Source organism: Mastigoproctus giganteus, chromosome 9 (genome assembly GCF_048544385.1).
Source record: "Mastigoproctus giganteus isolate SK-2022 chromosome 9, ASM4854438v1, whole genome shotgun sequence".
NCBI classification, from domain to species: Eukaryota; Metazoa; Arthropoda; class Arachnida; order Uropygi; family Thelyphonidae; genus Mastigoproctus; species Mastigoproctus giganteus.
In genome coordinates this window covers 89248899-89276701 of record NC_143583.1, presented here as the reverse complement: position 1 = coordinate 89276701, position 27803 = coordinate 89248899, and the positions used below count along the sequence as shown (strand labels likewise).

Genomic DNA, 27803 nt, shown 5'->3' with positions numbered 1-27803 from the left:
TGAAGTTATACTTCATAACTGGGTTGTCACTATTGCGACACCAGGGTACCTGTCCACCCACCGAAGAAAAGCCAACAAGCTTTGAAACGGTGCCATCTAGGTGGTGGTATCTGCCAAGAATAAATAACAACAGTCTTCTCCACTGGTGAAGTGTTATTTATTCGAGGTAGTACAATACCATGATAACTCTTTGTAAAGGCATTTTCACTAACCTACATCTAGCTCATAAGTAACTGTGTCAAAATAGTTTACTAGGTTAGCTAAACACTATTTTCCCTTAACAAAACCATGTTCTGTCAAAGTTGCTATTTGCTGTGGAAAATATTTTCCTCAAGTTGAAATCCTTTGAATGGTTTGGCAGAAACACTTTTCCTTCAGGTTATACAGCAGCATCTTTTAGACCAGCTATGTGCACACTTTCTTGAATGTTGGGTCTCTGCACTTCCAACACTTATGAACATTTTCATTGCAGTAGCACACACTTTAATTCATGTTTACTAAATTGTCTTCTCAGTTCTCACATCTGTGACAGTTGCACCCAAGCATTTGCTAGGTTACTAGCTTCTTCACAGCATTTGAAAAACTCATTGTATCACTCATACATACTTGTGCACTGTAGTCCCTTCTCCATAACGTTCACTTAACCTGTAGAGAATTTCATCTGGTTTTGCTTGCTTTCTCTTTTAAGAGAATAATAGTAGAGCACTGACTGTTCTGTACTCAGAGTAATAGTGTAACACCATCATGTACTATTTCTAATGTATGTACTGGAAGATATGACTGTGCGTCAAGGACTGAGAGCGGCATGCCACCATCTTATAAACATGTCATCGACAAGATATCATGTGTCTTTCTAACCATCTATTTATGCACTACTGCATTGAAAATTTGTCTTACTGATTGTGACCCTGGCATCTTTCTTCCTAAACCACTTGTAACTCCACTCCCCCTTCAGCTTGTAACTCCAGAATTTCTGTTCTCTTACATTTAGAAGTAGTCAAGTTCATTTTTCACATTTCAAACCATTTGCGTAACCGATCTAAGTGATATTGAACCAGGTCCAGAACTAGGCTGTTTTTAAAAAAAAAAAAAAAAAAAAAAAAGAATTTGGTTAAGTTCAGTAACCACCTTTCCTACCTTCAAATCATCAACAAGCTTTGACAACTTCCCCTGACCCTTTCATTAATGTCATTAAGGAAGATAAGAAATTGACGTAGCTGAGTGGTCAGGAGCACAAGTGCAGTAGCACATGCTCTTTGAGTGGACTGGGGTTCAAGCCCATAACTGATAAATATGATTAACATTTGTATTGATTGATTTATTGCAAACTCCACTGACCTGATGGTCGTGCCCGAGTATAAACAAGAACAAACAGAAGGGGGGCCCCAACACTAATCCCTGAGGGACCCCACTTGCTATTCTGGTCCACCATGAAGAGTGTCTATTTATGATTATTTAGTTTCCTGTCTTTTAGCCTACTCTTGACTTAACTTCCATCTCTTAGTCTGCCCTTGATTTGAAGGATCTTGCCACTAATTCCAGTTTTCTCCAATTTATGCCAATAGCTTTCATGAGGAACTGTGCGAAAAGCTTTATTGAAGCCAAAGTAAATAAATTCAAAGTTGTTTCTTGCATCCAACTGTTTTATAACTTTTTTATAATAATTAACTAGATTGGCCAGGCAAGACTTCCTCTTTATGAATCTATGCTGTGGTCCATTAAGGATACAATTACTATTGGGTGGACCCATCCTTAATCAGAATCTATGGTCTTGCCTGCCAGTGAAGTATAATTCCCTGGTCTATATAGTTGCCCATTACAATTTTTGCACCTGTGGGGACTGGGGAGACATTAGCTACTTTCCAGTGTGCACACATGGGGAGGGAGTGAATCCCAAAGTGTAATGAGTAACTGAAGAGGATCTGGAGAAACTTTCAAAAACAAGTGAGGATAGCAACCAGTGTAGAGAATGCTTAAGTTAAGTTGTGAAAATATTAGGGGAATATATAAGAAAACAAGTAGAACTAATGCAAGTAGATGACATATTTACAAAAACTAAGTGGGGAGTGAGCTCATTGTCTGCATAGTTTTTGTAAATATGCCAAACCACTTAGGAAAGTAGAATATTATTTGAATTTTGCTTCATCTAGGAATTAGGATGGATCAGTATTATCAGCCATTAAGAGCAGAATTCAGCAATAAAATCTATCAAGGTGGTATAATCTGTAAGTTGAATAAGAGCAGCCATTAATCTAGTGATTTTTGGGTTGTGCATACTATGCCACTTTGTCCTAGATGGAAGAGCTCAACAGTCACAGGAAAATCACATGAGCTTATATTTCCAAAGTTTGATTTAACCATTAAATTGAAGTGACTGAGCTACATCACTTCCTTACATTGAAGTTCAAAAGAACCTTCATAAAATGATAAAAACAAATGCCAGTTGCAAGTTATTTTCAATCAGCATCTTTACTTTAGCATATAGCACAAGATTCCCTTCCAAACTCCTGCCTCAGTTTTGCCCTACACTTTTCCCAAGGCAGCTCCCACTAACTTAATTTTTTTTTCTTCACACATCTTTTGTTTTCTGGGCAATCATTCTTTTGACTTCCAAAACATTACCATTATCACCAGAGGCAAGGGGTACTCAAAATATGAAAGAGGAAAAAGAAATGTAAAAATGGAAAGAAAAATTATGTAAATACTTATCATATAATTAACTGATTAAAGGCATCTTCATAGCCAGGTGGGCAGGAGCAGCAGTGTGTAGCACACGCTTCTTGATTAGACCGGGGTTCGAGCCTGTGACCACCAAATACGGAGGATGCGGAAAGGTCAGAGAATGACCACCGCATATCCCCAGAGCAATATGGCCTTAGTTGCTAATGCTCTTAAAAACCAAATAACAAACAAACAACTGATTAAAATTACAAACATCCAAACTACATATATATATTTTGGATCTTTTTAATACAATCAGTTCATATATGAGCCATATGGAACTTGTATGAGCACATTATATAGTGATTATATTTTTATTCTTTATTTTGTGTTTTCTCTTCCTTTTAACTAAATTTTATTGACATCCTGTGTTTCTTTTTAATTTATTCTAGTAAGAATAAATTAGTGTAACGAGATTTGGTATTCTGCTGCCTAGATATTTTTTAGAAAATTTCTAAAAGCAAGGTTTAGAATTTTTAAAATGTGCTGCATGTAGTTTTTGACATATGTTGTTTGACGTAATAATACCCATCGATATTACACAAATAAAATTTTTTTTTTTTATTACTTTGTTAGACTTAGTTCCTGTTGCTCCATCATTTTGTAAAGAAAAACAGCCAGTGACAATTCAACACTGTAATGTGCCATGTCCTAGAAACTGTGTTGTATCTCAGTGGTCATCCTGGGGTCCTTGTTTACCTTTCAAAATGACAAATATGTTTGATTTGCCAAATGAAGGTAAGTGGTTATATAGTGTAAATAAATGTGTGAAATATAGAAAAAAATTTTGACCTTTTACTGTTGAACTGTGGAATATCAGTAAAAAATTATGTATGCCATTTATTGAAATTTCAAATTGAAATTATTCAAATTATTCGTATTTCAAATTGAAATGCGAATTTCAATTTTCATTTCAGTTTGTGCTTGCTGTTTTTCACTGTTTGCAGTTGTTTTCATAATTAGCATAAATATAGTGGGTATAATCAGTGAAATCATTCTGTTTTCATTATTTGTAATGTTCTACCAAATCTTAAAACATACATAAAGAAATTTGTTCACAAATAAATATAAATTATCAATAGATTCTATACACAGGTCCAGTCTTAGAACAATGCAAGCAAAGTAGGTTGCTTGCCTTAGGTCCTGCACACCATTTTGCAATATAAAAAAAAAAAAGAGGGTGCAGTCAGCCAGACAGACAGAAATCTTGATCAAGCATTTTCACAAAATATGAATAATTATTTCATTTCTAATACTGCTTATAGTAATATTTCTTAACTTATGTGTCATGACCTTCTGATGGACAGAGAAAAACTTGGATGTGTTAGAAAAATTTTAATGAACTACAAGCATTACATTAAATATAAAATTATCTAATAATAGATAAGTACTTTTCAAATTATATTTACATTTTGTATATGAAAAATTGAAAGAAACTAAAACAGTGAATTCTTCTGTGTATAAGTACAACTTCTAAAATGATGGCCTACAAATATTTTTAGTAGGCCTGTTGTGTCAGTGTGCCACATTAGGTCCTGCAAAATGTAAGGCTGACTATGGCCATGTATTTATTCAAAATTTATGTCAAAAGATGAAATTTTTAATTCCTAAATGTGCAGAATTTTCATTTTCTCCTCTTTTCCTTGTCCGTTATTTAACACAGGCATTGATAAATGTAACTCAGAATGAGAATTGGCTCTATCAGTAGGAGAGTCAAACTGGTCTATTTGCTTACTGAATGGGTATTTTGATCAAACAGAGAACCTGTATGTTGGAATAAAAGTTATTGATATAAAGAATTATAAAAGTTGTATATTTTTGATTCAAAAGGTTTCTGCCTTTAAAACTTAGTCACATTACTTGCCAGAAAGGGCAGCTTACTTTCAGACAAAAACAGCTCCAGTTGTAATTAGAGCTCACATACAACTTTGAAATATTTTACGGATTGTTCAAGGGGAATTTTTATCTTGCACAGATGAATAAGTTAAATCCTTATATTCAGTCATTGGTAAAAATTTGAGGGCATGCCGTTTGCCACTTCACCATTGCCAAAGAGCGCAGTGTGTGACTAGAAGAATGCATGCTAGTACGTAATATGAAGATACCACTGCCATTTGCATTTTTTAAGCAATGAAAAGTTTGTAATCAACAAAACAAAGCAGAATGTAACAAATACCAATCAATGGTGGTGGGGATGGAGAACCTTGCATTTAGGTACAAAAATGTGGTTAATTTTGGTGGTGTAGCCTTTAGCCTTTAGTCAAACCTGGCTGTATCCAGATGGAAAGAACTTCAATAGCACATAAAGCTCGGTTTGTTTTTATTTGCTGACAATGCTAGTGGGAGCCGGTCATGTTCACAAGCTGTTGACTTTTTTATTTACTGATTTGAAATTATTGTTTTTGTATAACTTTTGATTTAAATTTATCAATATAGTATTTTTTTTGATTTTCTGATTAATTTGGTGCTTTATTCATCACTCAGCCATGTACTTGCATAGAAAACCACAGTCAACTCTGCCGATACTGTATCAACAGTAGCATACGAATCCACCGCCATTGTTTTTTATATTGGTATAGCAGATACAGGAAGTTTCTACGTAATTTGTAGCAGTGTTAAACAGTGTCAGCAGAGGATTATAAACTATAAATTTTAGCACTGCTTACGTGTTTTAATAATTTAACTTGTCACGTAGACATAACATATGGCAATAATATTAGTAGAGCTTTTAGAATCGGTGATATGGCATAGGTAGCTGGCATGAGAGTTCGAACCATGTGGGTGGCAGTAGATAGTTAAATTTATTATCTATTATAAATACTTTGATTTTACAAATGTAACATTTTAATCTAATACATATAACCACTTAGATTATACAAACTTAACGTTATAACTTACTACATATAATTTAAACTTGATAAGAGACACAATATTAATATAACATAATTCGGAAGAAGATAAAACTCAATCTGAAATATATATATACACAGCAGGCCCCTGTTATAATGCGGTTTGCTTTATGCCGATTTGCTATAATGCTGTTCTTATATTATAACTCGTATCCGACTATAACGCTGTCACAGATCACTATAACGCTCTTTTACAGATTGCATTTTTGGCATATTTAATGAAATCGTTTCATTTGATGGAGTCGATAGCTTGAAAATGAATAGCAAAACAGCATTAAAACGTTTCCCACGCTCAATGAAATTTTCTTGCACGCTTATTTAATTGCAGTACAGTGACTTGTTACGTAGTTCCGAGATTAACATTTTAAAAAATGATCAAGTATATTGCTTGTAATATTTGTGTTATATGCATTTGTCCGAAGTCTGGTCATCACTCAGTACAGTATTAGACATCATGTGTAATGGACAGTTTACTTGAACATTGTATCATAATTAATGCAACCAATGCAGTTACATTTTCGAAGAGTTAATAATGGCCAATAAGAATGAAATGAAAAAGCAATAATGTCTGCGTGCAATACAAAGACTATAAATGTAAGAAAAATACTACTGAATTTGAAAATTAAATGAGACGTTTTGAAGCGAATCGATTCCGGTCAAAGACAAGCGGATGTGTGCCATAATTTAGGACTTGCAAGTTTTAATTGTAAGAACAATTAAAAAAAAAATTATAAAGAATTAATTTTAGCAGCGGGAAAGATAGCTGTTCCACTGCAAGCAATTAGGACTAGGCCGGCTATTAGGATTGAAATGGAAAGACTAATTTTATTGAAGATAATATCCAATGCAGAATTCAGTTAAGTTAAATATCATAAATAATAAAAAAGCGAGAGAGATTAGCCTATATGATGATCTGAAGAAAACTCACCTAAAAAAAAAAAAAAAAATTGGAACCATTTAAAACTAGTAAGGGCAACTCACAAATACATATGTTACCTTATGGGAATGTGGCGCTCGTTAGTGCAGATTCACTTAGCACTCTGTTTTTCCCAAACGAATTATCAGCGTTAAGCGGGGGTCACCTGTAGTGTTATTACTGCATTGGGATAGAAGTTTAGTGTAATATTTTTAATTGTATTAAAATTGAATCGAAATCATGCCTCAGCCCAGAGCAGCCCATACTTGAAATGTACTGCATGTTTGATGTTTGTGGATAAATCAGTAACAAGACATGATATTGCCAAGGGGAATTTGTGTGTGCTTGATGTAAGGAGTGTGAGGGAATGAGGCACCAACTCACTATTGTTATGGACCTTTATGAGAGCTCGAAGAACAGGGTAGATGCCCTTGAAAGACTAAAATTGAAGGGCTCATCAAGCTCTCAGCTGCCCACATCAACACCAGAGCTTGCACTTGAACATCAGGGAACACAGCAGCAATCCCCAAGGCATAATACGCTGGTCCCACAGGAACTAATTGCTGTCAGTGACTCAATTGTCAAGGAAATGGGAAATATATTGTGCCAAAAGGATAGGTGGAATAGGACCAGGGTGTGTGTCTGCTAGGGGAAAAAGTTGATGACATTGTAGAGCAGATATAATCTTTTAAGGACACAAAAGGTGATATTGTTGTACATGTTGGCACCAATGATATTAAAAGTAGGAGAACGGCAGAATTACTTAGCAAGTACAGGTCAATGTTGAAAAAAAGCCACGAGTTAGGTTGAATTTGACAGTGTCTGAAATTCTGCCCAGACACGATAGGAGGGAGTGTATAATGAGAGCCTTGTTCAATCAAGTTGGCCCTGGAGAGATTGTGCAAGGCTCATGGGGTAGAATTTTTTTCAGCCTGGCTGTGCTTGTTAACAGGAGAGACTGCTTCTACAGGGATGGGATACACTTAAATAGAAAGAGTGCAATAATATTTGCTGATGCTTACAAGGCAGTGTTAGGTGGGTTGGAAAACTGCTAGCTTGGGAGGGTACATGGACTAATAGATTAACAGCAGCTGTTAGCAGAGATGAAAGTGATTCTTGCACTGCTTCTATTGAAATGAGCAGCATCCTGGAAAACAAGGTGCTGAGGATTTTAGAGACTGCTGGGAGTCGTGGAACAAGTAAATACGTGGCTGTGTTAGGGTAGCTAAGAATAAGAACAGGTGCATGTATACTTGTGTGTACAACCAGTGCAGTGTAGTAAATAAATTTGATGAATTTGAGGTGCTGGTCAAAATATCAATGACTGATATTGTTGGGATATCATAGACATGGTATCACACAGATATAAGGAATGCAGAATTGGAATTAGGGGAGTACAATGTGTACAGGATAGGAAGGGAGGAGAGGTTATGCTATTGGTTAAGAAACACACAAAATCTAAGGAAGTGCATCCAGTTGACATGAGTGAACAGTGCAATGTTGAGTCTGTTTGGTGTGACATGAACACTGTGAAAGGGAAAATGAGAGTAAGAGTGTGTTATAGGCGTAATGACTCTGATACAATGAACAATTGTGCAGAGAAATCGTGGGCCAGTAAATAAGAATGTCTTGTAATGGGGGATTTTAACTTTCTAGATATTGACTGGAACTAGTGAGTTGGTCACTCGCTTTTGTGGATTTATTGGAGGATTGTTTCCTACAGTAACATGTTCGAGGGGCAACCAGAGGGATTAATACTCTTGATCTGATTATCAGCAGTAATCATTCATGCATTAAGAATTTGCAGATAAAGGAAGCAATAAGTGACAGTGATCATAGTGTACTGATATACTTAAAGGAATTTGTTTAAAGTTGTAACTACCATCAAGGGTAAAGGGAAGTGTTTTTGTTTTTGTAAAGGTGACTGCAGTGGTTTCAAACTTTTTTTTAAATTCTATGTACTGGGATCAGCCGATGATGTTACCAACAGTGAATTCTAAATGGGAAGCCTTCAGCAACTTAATCTTGGAGGCTACTAGACTTTTCATGCCAACTAAGAAATACTATTCAAGGTTCAGGCCTAAATGGATGTTAGATGAATTAATGAGGCTTGTGGCAGAGAAGAAAAATGCATGGGATGCCTATAAATTATTAGGTGACACAGAAGCCTATGGCAGATAGAAGCTAGTCTGTAATCAAGTCACAAAGGAGATTAGACAAGCAAAGGCAGATTACAAAAAATCCTTAACAGCCAGTAAAATCATTTGAAAAACTAATTGATTGTCAGTCAACTATGATTTTTATGTGGTGAGGTAGGCATAGAAATGAAAGACTCTCTAATGAATATGTAGTGTTAAATGTTGTAACACAGTTTCCGCAACAAAGTTGCTTTTTTTTTTTTTTTTTTTTTTTATATGAAAACCCCAAACACGAAAGGTAGTACTTAGTACCGTGCATGGGTTGAAGGAGAAGTTGTGGGGGAGGAGGATGCCGGAAACTTTGCTCTAGAGACTAAACATGGGTTTCACCACTTCAAGCCTCCAATAAGCAAAGTGGTGGTATTTCACCGGTTGATGAAAGTCATCTACCACCTGAAGCTGTATTACACCATTACACATTCTGATTTTACTGACATAGTATTCTATTTATATAAAATGCAGTGTAGACTTATGTAGTTGTAAGAAAGGATCTTTTAAAATTGTTTTCTTGAAGGCCAGAGTACATCTGGATTTCTTAAGAGGTGTGTATGGGGGGGGGGATAACATATACACTAAGTGCCAGTTAATGTATTCACATTTTGTAAATTGGATTTTGATTCTATTAAATGGCAATTCTAATACGTAAAAATTGGAGGAATATTATCCACACGCTAGAAAAATAAAAATATACGCTTTTTTACCTTAACAGTAAACAAAATTATATCTGAAAATCAGAAGAATTTTAACTTTCCATAGGTTAGCAAAATAAAAATAAATGTATGCTTGCCTACATAGCTTAATTAATATACATACTAACTAATCATGACACTTTGCAATATGATTTTAATTTAAAACAGTCACTTAGCATTAGCATTAGTAGAGGCATTTGATGCAAGAAAGCAAGCTTATGTAGCATCAGCCAAAAAAAAAAAAAAAAAAACCCACTTCCACTTCACCCCTCTGTTCGTTCAAAATACCTGTCCAGCTGAGCCTTAAACTTATTTAGGCTATCAACCTCCACCACAAGGGATGGAAGTCTGTTCCACCAACCAACCACCCACTGGCTAAAGGCAAATTTCCGCACGTCTATCCTACATCTGTCTTTCCTCAATTTGAATTTATGCCCTCTCAGGTGATTTTTCTGAGCTAGAGGAAGAATCCCATCAGCATTGAGCATGCTTAAACCATTCAAGGCTTTATACACCTCTATCAGATCACCTCGCTGGTGCCTAGTCTCCAGACACTGTAATTTGCAAAACTTAAGCCTTTCTTCGTAAGAGCACCCCTTTGTTCCATTCACTAATCTTGTTGCCCTTCTCTGTACTCGTTCCAGCAGCTCTACATCCTTCTTGAAATGAGGCCTCCAGACCTGTATACAGTACTCTAGGTGTGGCCTGACCATCGCCTTATACAATGGAATAATCACCTCCTTATCCCTGCTGGAAAAATTCCTGTATATCATTGACAATACTCCATGAGCTACTCTTGCAGCCCGTCTGCACTGCTCAGAGAACTTCATATCTGCCTGCACAACCACCCCCAAGTCCCTTTTATTCTCTACCACTGTCAGTGTAGTACCACAGAGTTGATACGTTGCTCTGGGGTTGCTGTTTCCCATGTGTAATACTTTACATTTGTCAATGTTAAACTTCATTTGCCACCTCTCAGCCCATCTGCTCAACCTTTCCAGATCCTGTTGCAGCAGCATAGTCTCAGTAGTGTCCTTGACAACCCTGCCAACCTTTGTATCGTCTGCAAACTTGGACATTAAGCCCGATATACCATCATCAATATCATTTATAAATACAGAAAACAATAATGGACCCAACACTGAGCCCTGAGGGACTCCACTAATAACATCAGTCCATGATGAGCAGTGTCCATTGATTACCACTCTGTCTTTTCCCCCTCAACCACCCCTTTATCCATAGCAGCAATTTGCCTCCAATGTCACACTGCTCCAATTTGTGTAGCAGTCTTCCATGTGCAACAGTATCAAAAGCCTTTCTAAGATCCAAGTATATAATATCAAAGTTATTCCCTGCATCCAGTTCTTCTGTGACTGCATCATAGTATCCAATCAAGTTGGTCAGGCAAGACTTCCCCTTAACAAAACCATGCTGTGTCTGAGCTATAACTGAAGTCTTGTCTAAATGATCCTGCAGTGCTTCTTTAACCAGTGCCTCCATTAATTTTCCTGGAACAGAAGTTAAGCTCACAGGTCTATAATTACTTGTGTCAGCCTTTGATCCTCCTTTGTGAATTGGGGTCACATTTGCACATTTCCAGTCTATGGGTACCTCCCCTGAGTCCAAGGAAGCTCTCATAATTATGGCTAAGGGTTTGCTTACCCCTGGTGCCTTTCTTGTGTTTATCTTCAACCCTTCCACCCCTGGTGCCTTTCTTGTTTATCTTCAACAGTTTCTCCTCCACTTTACTCCCAGTTATTTCAAGATTCTGTAGCTTACTGCTAGAGTTGAATACACCTCTGGCATTCCCCTCGCTGAATAACTCCTCATGTGTGAATGTCGATGCAAAATATTCATTTAGTTTGCTAGCTACCTGAGCAGGATCATCAACAGTTGACCCATCAATATCAAGTGGACCAATCTGATTCATCCCCTTCCTTCTAGAGTTTACATAAGTAAAGAACTCTTTGCTGTTTTTCTTTGCATCCCTTGCCAAGGATATCTCGTAATCTGCCTTCGCCTGCCTAACCTCCTTTGTAACTTGGTTGCATATCAACTTGTATCTATCATAGGCTTCTGTGTCATGTGTTAATTTGTATGTATCCCATGCATTTTTCTTCTCTGCCATATGCCTCATTAGTTCATCTGACATCCATTTTGGCCTAAACCTTGAACAATATTTCTTAGTTGGTATGTAAAGCCTAGTAGCTTCCAAGATGAGTTCTTTGAATGCTTCCCATTTTGAATTTGCTGTTGGTAACATCATCAGTTGGTCCCACTGTATAGAATTTAAATACTGTCTCAGTCCATCGTAGTCGCCTTTACGGAAGCAATAACCCTTGCCTTTACCCCTAATGGTAGTTACCTCTTTGAGTAAATCCCACTTCAGCACACTGTGATCACTGCCACCTAGTGGTTCATTTATCTGCAGATTCTTAATGCATGAAGAATCACTGCTGATAATCAAATCAAGAGTATTACTCCCTCTAGTTGCCTCCTGAACATGCTGATGTAGAAAACAATCATCCAATAAATCCACAAAAGCCCTGCTAGTGTGTGAATAACCAGCCCCCAAATTCCAGTCAATATCTGGGAAATTTAAAATCTCCCATTATAAGACACTCTGATTTACTGGCCCACTCTATTTCCCTGTACAGTTCCTTATTATACTCATCAGAGTCATTAGGCCTATAGCACATTCCTACTCTCAGTTTTGATCTCCCAATGTTTATGTCACACCAAACTGACTCCACACTGCACTGTCCAGCGAAGTCGACTGGCTTCACTTCCTTGGTTTTTATGTGTTTCTTAACTAATAGCATAACCCCTCCCCCCTTCCTATCCTGTCTATCCTTTCTGTAGACGTTGTACTCCCCAAATTGCAGTTCTGCATCCCTTATATCTGTGTGACACCACGTCTCTGATATCCCAACAATATCTGCCTTCAGTGTTTTGAGCAATACCTCAAATTTATTTACTAAACTCCTAGCATTGGTGTACATGCAAGTATACCTGCACCTGTTTCTATTCTTAGCTACCCTAACACAACCCATGTGTTTACTTGTACCGCAGTGGCTCCCAGCAGTCTCTGAAATACCATGCATCTTGTTTTTCAGGCTTCTGCTCATTCTAATAGAAGCAGTGCAAGAATCTCTTTCACCTCTGCCAGTGGCTACTGTCAATCTATTGGTCTTTGTCTCCCCCCAAGCTAGCAGTTTTCCGACCCACCTAACACTGCCTCGATAGCATCAGCAAATATTCTTGCACCCTTTCTATTTAAGTGTATCCCATCCCTGTAGAAGCAATCTCTCCTGTTAACAAGTACAGTCCAGGCTGAAAAAAATTCTACCCCTTCAGCCTTGCACAATCTTTCCAGGGCCGAATTGATCGACAAGGCTCTCATCATATACTCCCTCCTATCGTGTCTGGGCAGAATTGCAGACACTTTCAAATTCAACCCTTATTCTCGGCTTTTGTTCAACAGTGACCTGTACTTGTTAAGTAATTCTGCCGGTCTCCTACTCTTAATATTATTAGTGACAACGTGTACAACTATATCACCTTTTGTGCCCTTAAAAGATGATATCCGCTCTACAACGTCATCAACCTTTGCCCCTGGCAGACATACCCTGGTCCTGTTCCACCTATCTTTTTTACAAAGCATGTTCCCCGTTTCCCTGACAAATAGAGTCACCAACAACTACTAGTTCCTTCGGGACCAGCGCATTCTGCCTTAGGGATTGTCTCTGTGTCACGTGATGCCCAAGTGCAAGCTCTGGCGTTGATGTGGACAGCTGAGAGCTTGATGGGCCCCTCAATTTAGTTTCTTCGAGGGCATCCACCCTGTCCTTCAAGCTCTCATATAGGCCCACAAGAACGCCGAGTTGTTGCCTGATATCGATACACTCCTTGCATCGCGCACACACAAAAACATCCCCCTTGGCAGTATCATGTCCCGTACCCGATTGCTCTGCAAACATCAAGCAAACAGTGCATTTTATAAGGCTGTGAGTCAGAGGACAACTGCCCCCCTCAGTTCTGCTCTGAGCCACAGCACTTCCATTAGCTTGAGCCTTTTGCTTTGCTGCTCTGGTCTGAGTCATGATTCTATTAATTTATTAATTAATTATGTTATGTTATTAATTTTAGATTATTTTATTCACTTATTTTAGATTGCTTTTAATTATCACTAATGTCTTTATACATTTTTCAATATTGTGTAACAGTCTATATTCATAATCATTTGCACTAGTAGTTTCTTACAATGCTCTGCTCTCCTCAGGATGGCTATAGCTTGACGAGTTTGCCATTTTGTAACTGCAATTCATTCAGGTTCATCTTCATTTTCCTCCTCCTTGGCAAAATTATCAATAAGAGACTGGGTAATTTCTTTATCTGTTAAAGCTGTAGTAAATTGTAGATCACCATCTATGCCTACTCAATCATTAAACTCCCTTCACCAATATCTTTCATCAGATTCCCTAACATTAATCCACTCTTGATGATTCATTAAAAACAACTGGTACCTTATGTACGGCACATAAAAATGTGTGATAAAGCACCCCTCTTGTTTTTTTTTTTTTTTTTTATCTCCAATAATGAGTTAATCCAAACTCGTTAATGGAGTTAATGAGTTTGAATTAATTCAAATGAGTTTGCAAGAGTGCAAATGTTTACCCAATCTCAAAAATTGTACAGTAACAGTGTGTGGGTACCCACTTCAAGTTTTGATATTCCAGCCTCTTGCAAATGGCAATGAATGTTGCAGTCAATTGAATTGACTTTCTTGGCAAGTTTTAAGTTACAACAGAATCTTCAAGTGTAGCCATCAGTAAGTAGTCATTGATCTGAACAGATCTCTGAATGCCCATCATTGGCTAAGCACTAGTCACCAGAACCTAAGCTTCTAGAACTATCATTATCTTTTTTTAAAACTTATGTAGAACTTCCTTTATATGCACATCTTGAATGTTTTTCATAGCTGCAGTCGTATTATTCCATTTATTCAACTCATATGCCTAATATTTTTTTTGACACCTTGAGCTTCTTTTAAATGTCTGATTTTAATATTAAGAGCATTGTTTTTTGTTTTATTTCATTAAACCTATGCAGGCACCAGTGACTATGTTAATTAAAAATATAATTTGTATTATGTTCTATATTAATTAACTGTATTTTGAGGCATGAATTGTTTCAGTCCATATTACTCTTACCCACGTCACTCTTAGAGCCACCCATACATAAGGGTGGCTCTAAGAGTGAAGTGGGAAATTATCGACCTGTCAGTCTGACTTCAGTGGTAGGGAAAATCATGGAGGCAATGATCATGGGTGGAATTCAGGATCATTTGGATAGAATTGAAATTCTCAATGATACTCAGCATGTCTCTTTGTCCATTGTCTCTTTTGTAAAGGGAAAATCAATCAAAAACAAATCTGGTTCGCTATTTTGAAAGGGGCACTCACGAGCTGGATTTAGGGAATAATTTCGACATTGTTTATTTAGATTTCAGCAAAGCTTTTGACTCAGTCCCACATGAGCGGCTGCTTTATAAGCTGGAACAGGTTGAAATCACTGGGAAAACCCTTAATGGATAGCAGCATGGCTTCAGGGCATAAGGCAGAGGGTTGTGATAAATGGCTATTCCTCAGAATGGGTTGGTGTAAGAAGTGGGGTTCCCCAAGGATCAGTAGTAGAGTAGTTAATGATCACTGTCAAGCTGAGCTTCTTCAGAGAGACCTAGATAGACTTCAGGAATGGTCAGAAAAATGGCAGCTATGCTTTAATCCAACAAAGTGTAAGGTATTACACCTGGGAAACAGTAATCCCAAAATAACTTATTCTCTTGGTGGAGTTCAACTAAATCCAGTACTGGAGGATAGGGACTTGGGTGTTACGATACAGTCAGACACGAAATTCTCTGAGCATTGTAAGCAGGTTGCAAGGAAGGCCCATGGTGTCCTATCGATGATCTATCGAACTTTTGCAAGTAGAGATAGGAATGTGATAATCCCATTATATAAGGCTTTTGTTAGACCACACTTGGAATACTGTGTTCAAGTATGGAGACTGCACCTAAAGAAAGACATTGAGCTTCTTGAAAGGGTGCAAAGACAGGTAACTCGCCTGTTGAGATCAGCAAAAGGGTGTCCTTATGAAGAAAGACTTCGAATATGTGGGTTGCAGAGTTTGGAAACTAGACACCTTAGAGGAGATTTGATTGAGGTGTTTAAGGCATCTGAGATGCATCAGTAAAATGAATGAGGACGAAATTTTCAAGATTATAAATGATGCTAGCACTAGGGGGACTTAAATTCAAGTTACGGGGGGAAATGTTTAGATTGGACTACAGGAAGTTTTATTTTAGCCAGCGAGTTATAAATTACTGGAATAAGTTGCCTACATGGGTGGTAGAGGCTGACATTTTGGGGAAATTCAAAGGTCATCTGGATAGTACCTTCGAGTGAGGGAAGCGCATAGGATGATAGGTTTAATTTCCTTTTCTTTTATTAATTATTATATTATTATTATTTTTTTTTTATCATTGTTTTTTTTGGGGTTTTTTTTTTTTTTTTTGGTTGGTGCAACATAAGCCATAGGCTTCCTTGCACCATGCGGCCATTACTAATAATACTAATACTTAGAGAGCCAATCAGAACTTCAAGTGTGAAAGAGGCATTAGAGCTTAATGTTATTACAAGTAGAGAAATCTGATCTTTTCTAGACATCTAGGTATCACTGAAAGGAAGTGTGGACAAATTTTCTTGTGAAAGGATTGTTTTATCCATTGTCTCTTTAGAACTTGTCATCCTGTACAAAGTATTGAAAACAATGATAGTTCAATTGAGAAGAAGTGAAGGGCAAAGGGCTGACAGCATTATGGGATGAAGTTTGTGATGTGATTTTATGAGAAAGAAAGAATATATACTTTTGTACTTATAAAGAGTTTATAGTCTTTTATTTTTGTAATATTGAATGAAATTTAAAAGAGAAATGAAATGAAGTTTCAAAAAGTTATGTGCAGTTAAATGGAAAACAGTGAAATTTAATAACCTGTAGTGGTTTGATCTTTCATTGCTTCATTTACATTAATAATCTAATATTATACAACATAAACTATATGATAATTGTAAAATCATTCATTATTACATTTATGAAACCAGACTACCTTGGATTATGCAACTACTCCGTTATAAAAAGTGAGATAGAATTTAAGTAAAAAGTTTCTTAAATTGATTGGCTGAATATCTCACCATTGAAGTTCTCAATATCTCACCATTATATATTTGTAATAAAACCTTGCTGCAATAACTGTAACGCAGTACCCAAATTATTTATTTTATAAAACCTTTGTTAAAAACTTTATTTTATTGGTATTATTGGCCAATCTCTCTCTCTCTCTCTCTCTCTCTCTCTCTCTCTCGTGCAGCATAAGCCTCAGGCTTCCTTGCTCTATATAGCTAATAATAATATACGAAACAACACCGAACCCTGTGGGACTCCACTGATAACATTAGTCCATGAAGAGCAGCACCCATTGATTACCACCCTCTGTCTTCTCCCACTTAACCATCCTTTTATCCATTGTAGCAACTTACCCTTAATACCATTCTGCTCCAATTTGTACAATAGTCTTCCATGCGCAACAGTGTCAAAAGCTTTCCTGAAATCCAAATATATGATATCAAAATTATTTTTTGCATCCAGTTCCTTTGTAACCACATCATAATATCCTATCAAATTTGTCAGACAAGACTTTCCCTTAACAAACCCATGCTGTGTCTGAATTATTCCTGCAGTCTTGTCTAGATGATCCTGCAATGCATCTTTAAGCAGCGACACCATTATTTTACCCAGAACAGAAGTTAAACTAAATGGTCTGTAATTACTCGTGTCACCCTTCGATCCCCCTTTGTGAATTGGGGATACATTTGCACATCTCCAGTCCGTGGGAACCTCCCCTGAGTCCAAGGATGCTCTCATAATTATGGCTAAGGGTTTGCTTAGTTGCATTGCCGCCTCCTTTAATATAACTGGATAGATCCCATCCACCCCAGGTGCTTTTCTTATGTTTAACTTCAAAGTTTCTCTTCCACTTTGCTCTCAGTTATTACAAAATCATTAAGTATCGTGCTACAATTTGATAACCTTCTGCCATTTTCAAACCTTAATAATTCCTCATGTGTGAATGTAGATGCAAAATACTCATTCAGTTTGTTTGCTATCTGAGCAGGATCATCAACAGTCGAACCATCGATGTCAAGTGGACCAATCAGATTCATTCCCTTCCTTTTAGAGTTTATATAAGTAAAGAAATCCTTGCTGTTTTTCTTAGCATCTTTTGCCAAGGATTTCTCGTAATCTGCCTTCGCCTGCCGAACCTCCTTTGTGTGGAAGTTTGCCTTTAGCCAGCGGGTGGTTGATTGCTGGAACAAACTTCCATTTGTCGTAAAAGTTGATTGCTTAAATAGATTCAAGGCAGAACTTGACAAACATTTGGAGCGAGTGGATGGTGAAATAAGGGTTTTTTTTTTTTTTTTTGATTTTTTGTTGGCTGATGCTATATAAGTTTGCTTTCTTGCATCATGTGCCATTGCTAATGCTAATAACCCTTACAGCTGTATTAATTGTTACTGTAAATTCATTGTAGAGTAACTAGGTACCACGTTGTTGTAGCATTTAACAATTCAATCTAGCATGATTTTAAATTGAAAGAAGATAGTAGATGTAGGAATTAAAATTAGCATGTGTGTACACTTGCTGATGTCCATTGCATAAGGAGGCCATGTTAATGAAAACTTTCTAAATAGAAACAAGGACCACTTTATCTTCTTGTTTACATTTAGTAAATCTTTTATTCTCATGACAGTTGACTTCTGCTGCCCAGTGATATGATAGCCATGCTACTTGCCTTTGGTGTCTGGGTTTAGTGTGATCCTTTCATCACACTGAAGTGATTTATTTCCACTGATGACAGCCTGAGCTTGTAAGAAGGTTTTCAGTGTCCAGTGGAGATATAGATTTTTTTTCTTTCTGGAAACTGGGGATTTTCCTACCTGTAAAACAAATAAACTAAACATGAAATATATGCGGTTTATAGATATGATATATCTCATGGCCTTTGCTGCAGCACTTATGCAAAACAGGCTGACCTAATGTAGCCTGCTTAATAAAAGTAAATGGTTGTCTATACTCTGGATAGCTGAGTCTTTATCCCACAATGTGTGAATTTGAATCCATCCACATTACCTAAGATACTTTAGCCATACTTTTCTTAGTTTATTGGGCTTAGTTGGTAAAAGATAAAATGCTTTTTTTTATATATATATATACTTTGAAGGAGGTCCTAAATACATGTAGTGCTCAGGAGAATAAATGACTGCCTTGAAAGTGTTCTACCATTTAAATAAAATTTATAAAACGTAATGTCTCCTTAACATTTAGTTGCATCAACTAATTGGATACATAGCTGTAGTTTTAACTGTTTTCCAAAGAAACAATGAGAACTGTTTCTAACTAGTTATGCTGTGCACATATAGTCTATAATTTCTTGAGAATTATTTAACCAAATTGAAAGGGATTTGATATAACAGTATGTAGTGATAAATAATTCATTAAAAATTTATCTTGATAAAGCTAAATGTTAAGGAGATATCACTGTTTGTAAATTTTGTTTACAGGTAGGAGACTGGGTGCTCATTTTATTCTACTAGGGCACATAGAAGAAAGGGTTGATGAAAGAACAGAGCTTTGCAGTACTCTAGCATTGGTCAAGAAATTTGAGAATAAAGAGCCATCCACCATCATAGCAGTCAAAGAGGAATAAATTGGTCATCCAGTTGCAAAAGGTAGAAGATATGCCTTAAGATAGGAATGTACTTAAAAGTCATTTATGCTAATGTTTCAAGAAAATTGGTAACCTTCTTTGTTGTACAGTGAGGCTAAGTGATCCTAGCATATACTAGCACTTCCCAGCCTCAACCTGTATACTATTAGTAATGGCAAATAATGAAAAGAAGTAAGCTTAAACAGCATCAACAAAAAAAAAAAAAAACAGAAACAAAAAAACACAGCTCTACCCATCTCATCTCTCCATCTCTAATAATTTGTATAATTCTTTAAATTTATTCATCAAGTCTTGTAAAAACAATGGAACTTTGCTCCAAAAAGTGATCACTCTTTGGCTGAATGTAAATTTTCTCACATCTATCCCACAACCATTCCTTTTTCAATTTGTCCCTTAGTGTGTTGTCTGAGCAAAAGTTAGGCTTCCATCTGCATTTAGTTTACCTTTACCCAATCCCTTTAAGGCCTTAAATACTTCAGTTAGGTGTCTTTCTAGGTGTCTAGTTTCTAAATACTGCAGTTTTTCTGAACTGAAATCTTATGGTGAGAATACCCTTTTACACTGACATTTGCTATCTCTGATCCATAGGTACCTCTCCTGAATCCAAGGGTGTTGTCATAATTGTGGCCATGGCTTGCTACTTCATTTGCCGCTTCTTTTTAGTATAGTTGTATATATTCCATCAGCTCCAGGTATCTTATTTCCTTTTAAGTTCAGTTTAGGTGGTAGAAAATGAAAAAGGTGGTAGAAAATGAAAAAGACCTGGGAGTAATTGTGCAGTCAGATATGAAGTTTTCTGAGCAACAGACAGGCTGCCAGGGCAGGTCATGGGGTTTTGTCAATGATATATAGGAATTTTGCTAGCAGGAAAAAGGAGGTGATTGTCCCTCTGTATAAGGCAATGGTCAGGCCACACCTTGATTACTGCGTACAGGTCTGGAGGCCTCATTTTAGGAAGGATGTAGATTTGCTTGAGCGTGTACAGAGAAGGGCAACAAGATTGGTGAGGGGAATGAAGGTATCCTCTTACCCAATCCATTTATAAAACATGGATTTTTCAGAACTGAAATCTTATGGTGAGAATACCCTTTTACACTGACATTTGCTATCTCTAATCCATAGGTACCTCTCCTATGAAAGGAGAACTTAAGCCTCTTAAGGAGGCTTAAGTTCTCCTTTTGCAGAACTTAAGCCTCCTTAAGAGAGGCTTAAGTTCTGCAAATTGCAATGGCTGGAGACTAGGTACCTGCACGGTGATCTGATTGAGGTGTATAAGACCTTGAATGGGTTGAGCATGCTGAATTCTGATGGGATCCTTCCACTTGTTCAGATTACGAATGTAAGGGGGCATAAATTCAAATTAAGAAAAGACAGATGTAGAATAGATGTGCGGAAATTTGCCTTTAGTCAGTGGGTGGTTAATTGCTGGAACAAACTTTCATCTGTTGTTGTGGAAGTTGATAGGTTAAATAAATTTAAGGAGGAACTGGACAAGCATTTGGAGGGAATGGTGTGATTTTTTTATTTTATTTATTTTTTTGGCTGATGCTGCATAAGCTCATACACTTGCTTTCTTGCATCACATGCTACTACTACTTTCCTCTCAGTTATCGCAAAATAATTTAACTCCAGTTATAACTGACATACTTCTTTATATGTGTGAATATGCTGAATATTTTTTGAGTTTCTCAAAAGCCTGAATAGGATCATCAATGGTTATGCCATTAATATCTTGTGGACTAGTGTGGTTTATCCTTTCCCTTCTAGTGTTTGCATAATCATACAAAGAATTTTTTTATAAATTCTCTTCACATTCTGAGCCAAAGACTTTTGTAAACTGCTTTAGCTTGCTTAACTTCCAGTGACTTTGATTGCAGACTAAGTTATATTTACTGTTGGTTTATCTGTCTCCCGATGTTTATAATCATCCTTTGCATTTTTTGTCTCACCCACTAGTCTGATTTGATGCACATTTGGGTCTAAACCTCGAACAGTATCTCTTAGCTGATATAAAAAAGATTAGTAGCTTCTACAATTACTTTTCTAAATGGAAGCATTTAGAATTTGCAGTTGGTCTAATAGAAAAGAATGTATAAACTGATTAACACCATTGTAGTCATCTTTATGAAGACAAAATCCCTTCTCTTTGCCCCTTCACATTAGATACATCTTTAAGTAAATCCCACATCAATACACTGATTACTGCCACTGAGTAGTTACTTTACCTAAGGATTCTTAATGCATAAGGAATCACAGCTAATAATTAGAGCAAGAGTATTGCTTTCTCGTGTTGCCTCTCTAAGTTGCTACTGTAGAAAACTCATTCATTAAATCCAGAAAATTTCTGCTTTTATGTGAGTGGCCAATCCTTGAATTCCAGTCAATATCTGGAAAGTTAAATTCTCTCATTGCAAGACATTTTCATTTGCATGCCCACTCTGTATGTATTGTTACTCACAGTTAATGGGCTCAACATTTTACTGGCTGCCCATATCCACTGGGAGCATTGCCTTAGATTCTATGTGCTTAACCAAGAACATAACTTCCCCTCCCCCCCCCTTGTGTCCTCTGTTTTTACTGTATGCATTGTACTCATCATATTCAAATTCTGCAACCTGTATGTCTAAGTAGTAGTAGAGGGGCAAATGTTCAAGAAAGCAAGCTTATATAGTGTCAGCCAAAAAAAAAAAAAAAAAAAAAATTCATATGCCTAATATTTTTTTTGACGGCTAATAATACCTATACACTTCACTCATTCGTACCCTCCAAGAATTTGCCTAGATCTTCCTTGAATTTATTTAAACTATCCACTTCCACAACAACAGATGGAAGCTGTTTCAACAATCAACCACCCATTGGCTGAATGCAAACTTCCACATATCTATCCCTCAGCAATCCTTCCTGAACTTCAATTTATGCTCCCTTGTGTGTAGTCTCAGAAAGAGGGACAATGGCATTAACATTTAGCTTACTCAGTCTATTCAAGATCTTAAACACTTGATTTGGATCTCCTTGCATGTGCCTTGTCTCCAGATGCTTCAATTCACAGAACTGAAGCCTTTCTAGGTAAGTGCACCCTTTTGTTCCTTCCACCAATCTGGTTGCCCTTCTCTCCAGCAGTTCTACATCACTTCCTAAAGTGAGACCTCCAGACCTGTATACAGTACTCAAGATGTGGCCTAACCATGGCATTGTATAAGGGGATAATTACTTCCTTATCCCTGCTAGCAGTGCAGACATGCTTCCAGACTGCTCCCATGAGCTGTCCTGACAGCATGTCTGCACTGTTTAGAATTTCATATGACTGCACTATTATTCCCAGTCTTTCATTTTCCCACAACCCTCAGTGTAGTACCACACAGTTGATAACTTACTTTGGGATTACTGCTACCCATATGTAGTACTTTGATTTTGTGAATGTTAAACTTCAACCACCATTTCTCAGCCTGTTACCTTAATTTTTTTTTAGATCCTGTTGCAGTAGCATACCATCATTACTGTTATTAGTCACCTTGCCAACCTTTATATCATCTGCAAACCTAGATATTAAGCCCGATATACGTTTATCAATATTATTAATAAATATTGAAAGTCCCCCAGAGTTCAGTGGGCCAAGCACTGAACTCTGGGGGACTCCACTAATAACATTAGTACACATAGCAATAACTTGCCCTTAATGCCACGTTGCTCCAGTATGCACAGCAGTCTATGTGCAACATTATAAAAAACAATCATGAAATTCAAGTATAACATATGAAAATTATTTTTTGCATCCAGTTCCGTGGTCACGGCGTCATACTAACATATCAGCTTGGTTAAAAGACTGCTCCTTAACAAATCTTTTCTGTGACTGCAGTAAATTGCATTCCTGTCCAGATGATCCTGCATTACTTCTTGAACCAGTGATCCAATTATTTTCCCTGGAACAGATGATAGGCAAACAGGTTTGTAATTACTCCTGTGACCTTTTGATTCCCCCTTTACGAATTGGGAAAACATTCCACATCTCCAGACAAAAAAAAGGTCTCCACAGAATCCAAGGATGCCCTCATAATCATGACTAAAGGTTTGCTTACCTCCTTTGCAGCCTCCCTTAATATAATTGGAGAGATTCTATCTGCCCCAGGTGTCTTTTTTTTTTTTGTTTTGCTTGAACAATTTCTCTTCCGCTTTCCTTTCTGTTATCACAGTCATTTTACTCACCATTATAATTTAATAAACTTCTGGCATCCCCTTCACTAAGGAATTCCTCATGTGTGAAAGTAGATGCAGAATACCTATTCAGTTTGTCAGAAACCTGAGCAGGGCCTTCAACAGTTTACCCATTGACATCAAGTGGCCCAATGTGATTCTATCCCTTCCTTCTACTGTTAATATAAGCATAGAAATCTTTGCTGCTTTTCTTTGCATTCTTTGTCAGAGATTTCTGATAATCTGCCTTAGCTGGCCTGACATCTTTTTGATTTGATTACAGACTAATTTATATATATCATAAGCTTTCTGCATCACCTGATAATTTATATGCATCCTGTGCACTTTTTTTCTCTGCAACTTGTCTCAGTAGTTCATCTGATATCCATTTAGGTTTAAGCCTTGAACAGTATCCCTTCATTGGTATGAAAAGTCTAGTAGCTTTTATGATTACATTTAGCATTAGCATTAGTAGAGGCATATCATGCAAGAAAGCAAGCTTATGCAGCATCAGCCAAAAAAAAAAAAAAAAAAAAACTTCCACTTTAACCCCCCCCCCCCTTATTTCAAAATATCTGTTCAGCTGAGCCTTAAATTTATTTAGGTAATCAACTTCCACAACAACGGATGGAAGTCTGTTCCACCAACCAACTGCTCGCTATCTAAAGGCAAACTTCCGCACATCTATCCTACATCTGTATTTACTCAATTTCAGTTTATGCCCTCTCAGGGGATTATGCTGAGAAAGAGGAAGAATCCCATCAGCATTTAGCATGCTCAAACCATTCAAGGCTTTATACACCTCTATCAGATCACCTGGCCAGTGCCTAGTCTCCAGACACTGTAATTTGCAAAACTTAAGCCTTTCTTCATAAGAGCAACCCTTTGTTCCATTCACTAATCTTGTTGCCCTTCTCTGTACTTGTTCCAGCAGCTCTACATCATTCTTGAAATGAGGCCTCCAGACCTGTATACAGTACTCAAGGTGTGGCCTGACCATTGCCTTATACAAGGGAACAATCACCTCCTTATCCATGCTAGAAAAATTCCTAGATATGATTGACAAGACACCATGAGCTACTCTTGCAGACCGTCTGCACTGTTCAGAAAATTTCATATCTGCCTGCACAATTATCCCCAAGTCCCCTTCACTATTTACCACTGTCAGTGTAGTACCACAGAGTTGATACGTTACTCTGGGGTTACTGTTTCCCATATATACAGTACTTTACATTTGTCAATGTTAAACTTCGTTTGCCAACTCTCAGCCCATCTGCTCAACCTTTCCACATCCTGTTGCAGCAGCATACTGTCAGTAGTGTCCTTAACAACCCTGCTGATCTTTGTATCATCTACAAACTTGTGCATTAAGCTTGATATACCATCATCAGTATCATTTATAAATACAGAACACAACAATGGACTCAACACTTAACCCTGAGGGACTCCACTAATAACATTAGTCCATGATGAGCAGTGTCCATTGATTACCACTCTCTGCCTTCTCCCCTCAACCATACCTTTATCCATAGCAGCAATTTTCCTCCAATGCCACAGTGCTCCAATCTGTTCAGCAGTCTTCCATGTGCAACAGTATCAAAAGCCTTTCTAAGATCCAAATATATAATATCAAAGTTATTCCCTGCGTTCAGTTCTTTTGTGATTGCATCATAGTATCCAATCAGATTAGTCTGGCAAGACTTTCCCTTAACAAAACCACGCTGTGTCCGAGCTATATCTGAAGTCTTGTCTAGATGATCCTGCAGTGCTTCTTTAAACAGTGCCTCCATTAATTTTCCTGGAACAGAAATTAAACTCACAGGTCTATAATTACTTGTGTCAGCCTCTGATCCAACTTTGTGAATTGCGGTTACATTTGCACATCTCCAGTCTATGGGTACCTCCCCTGAGTCTAAAGAAGCTCTCATAATTATGGCCAAGGGTTTGCTTACTTCCTTTGCTGCCTCTTTTAATATAACTGGATATATCCCATCCACCCCAGGTGCCTTTTTTTTATGTTTATCCTCAACAATTTCTCCTCCACGTTCCTCTCAGTTATTACAAAATCGTCTAGCTCACTGCCAGAGTTATACTTCACCTCTGGCATTACCCTTCTGAATAACTCCTTGTGTGAATGTAGATGCGAAATACTTGTTTAGTTTGTTAGCCACCTGAGCAGGATCTTCAACTGTTGAAACCATCAATATCCAGTGGACCAATCTGATTCATCCCTTTCCTTCTAGAGTTTACATAGGTAAAGAACTCTTTTCTGTTTTTCTTTGCATACTTTGTGAAGGATTTCTCATAATCTGCCTTTGCCTGTCTAATCTCTATTGTGACTTGGTTACAGACCACCTTATATCTATCATAGGCTTCCATGTCACCCATTCATTTATATGTGTCCCATGCATTTTTCTTCTCGGCCATGTCTCATTAGTTCATCTGACATCCATTTAAGCCTAAATCTTGAACAATATTTCTTAGTTGGTATGTAAAGTCTAGTAACGTCTAAGATAAATTCTTTGAATGCTTCTCATTTTGAATTTGCTGTCGGTAGCATCATCAATTGGTCCCACCAAATAGAATTTAAATACTGTGTCAGACCACAGTAGTCGCCTTTACGAAAGCAAAAACCCTTCCCTGATGGTAGTTACCTCTTTGAGTAAATCCCACTTCGGCACACTGTGATCACTGCCACCTAGTGGTTCCTTTGTCTGCAGATTCTTAATGCACGAAGAATCACTACTGATAATCAGATCAAGAGTATTACTCCCTCAAGTTGCTTTCCAAACATGCTGATGTAGAAAACAGTCATCCAATAAATCCACAAAAGCCTTGCTAGTGTGTGAGTGACCAACCCACAAATTTCAGTCAATATCTGGGAAATTAAAATCCCTCATTATAAGACTCTGTGATTTACTGGCCCACTCTATTTCCCTGTACAGTTGCTTATTATACTCATCAGAGTCATTAGGCCTATAACACACTCCTACTCTAAATTTTGATCTCCCAATGCTTATGTCACACCAAACTGACTCGACACTGCACTGTCCAGTGATGTCAACTGGCTTCACTTCCTTGAATTTTATGTGTTTCTTAACTAATAGCATAACCTCTCCTCTCTTCCTATCCTGTCTATCCTTTCTGTACACATTGTACTCCCCAAATTCCAGTTCTGCATTCCTTATATCTGTGTGCCACCACGTCTCTGATATCCCAACAATATCTGCCTTTGATGTTTTGAGTAATACCTCAAATTCATCAAATTTATTTACCAAACTCCTAGCATTGGTATACACGCAAGTATATATGCACCTTTTCCTATTCTTAGCTATCCTAACACAACCCATGTGTTTTCTTGTACCGTAATGATTCCCAGCAGTCTCTGAAGTACCCTGCATCTTGTTTTTCAGGCTGCTGCTCATTCTAATAGAAGCAGTGCACGAATCACTTTCACCTCTGCCAGTGGCTACTGTTAATCTATTAATCCTTGTATCCTCTCAAGCTAGCAGTTTTCCGACCCACCTAACACTGTCTCGATAGCTTTAGGAAATATTCTTGCACCCTTTCTATTTAAGTGAATCCCATCTCTGTGGAAGCAGTCTCCCCTGTTAACAAGAGTCTCTCCTGTTTTATGTTTATCAACAGCAAATTCCATTTAGAATTTGCTGTTGGTAACATCATCAATTGGTCCACTGCAAAAAATTTTAAAACTGTCTGACACCACTGTAGTCACCCTTATAAAAGCAAAAGCCTTTCCTTTTATCCTTGGGTTATATCTTTTAATTAAATTTCACATTAGTACACTGTGATCATTGCCACAGTGTACTAATGTAAGAATCACAGCTGATAACCAGATCAAGAATATTGCTTCCTTTTGTTGCCTCTCTAACATGCAGCTGTAGAAAACGGTCATCCAATAAATCCACAAAAGGTCGTGGTGTTTGCTGGTGTTTGAGTGACCAAAGCACAAATTCAGTCAACATCTGGAAAGTTAAAATCGCCCATTATAAGACATTCTGATTTACTGACCCATTCTCGTTCCCTGTATAGCTGTTTGGTATACTTATCACAGTCAATTATTCCTATAACACACTCCTACTGTAAATTTTGTTTTCCTAGTGCATGTCCTTGCCGTCCGTACAATATCTGCATTTGATGACTTAATCAATACTTCATATTCATTAAATTTATTTATAGTGCTCCTAGCATTAGGCAACGTTCAATTATACCTGTACATGTTCTTAGTTACCCTAACACATGTATTTACTTGTTGCCTAATGAACCACAGGAGGGCCTGAAATCCCTGACACCTCCTTTCCAGGCTGCTAC

The 27803-nt window shown here is 37.4% G+C and overlaps 1 protein-coding gene across 1 annotated transcript in view; it reads left to right on the top strand.

Annotated features, from left to right (window-relative positions):
* The window catches only part of LOC150080530 (thrombospondin type-1 domain-containing protein 7A-like), a 1074234-nt gene that overhangs the window by 320799 nt on the left and 725632 nt on the right, over positions 1–27803 (top strand). The window contains exon 8 of the mRNA XM_090380722.1: positions 3298–3459. Within this exon, the coding sequence (XP_090236848.1) occupies positions 3298–3459 (162 nt within the window). The remainder of the gene's footprint in view (positions 1–3297; positions 3460–27803) is intronic.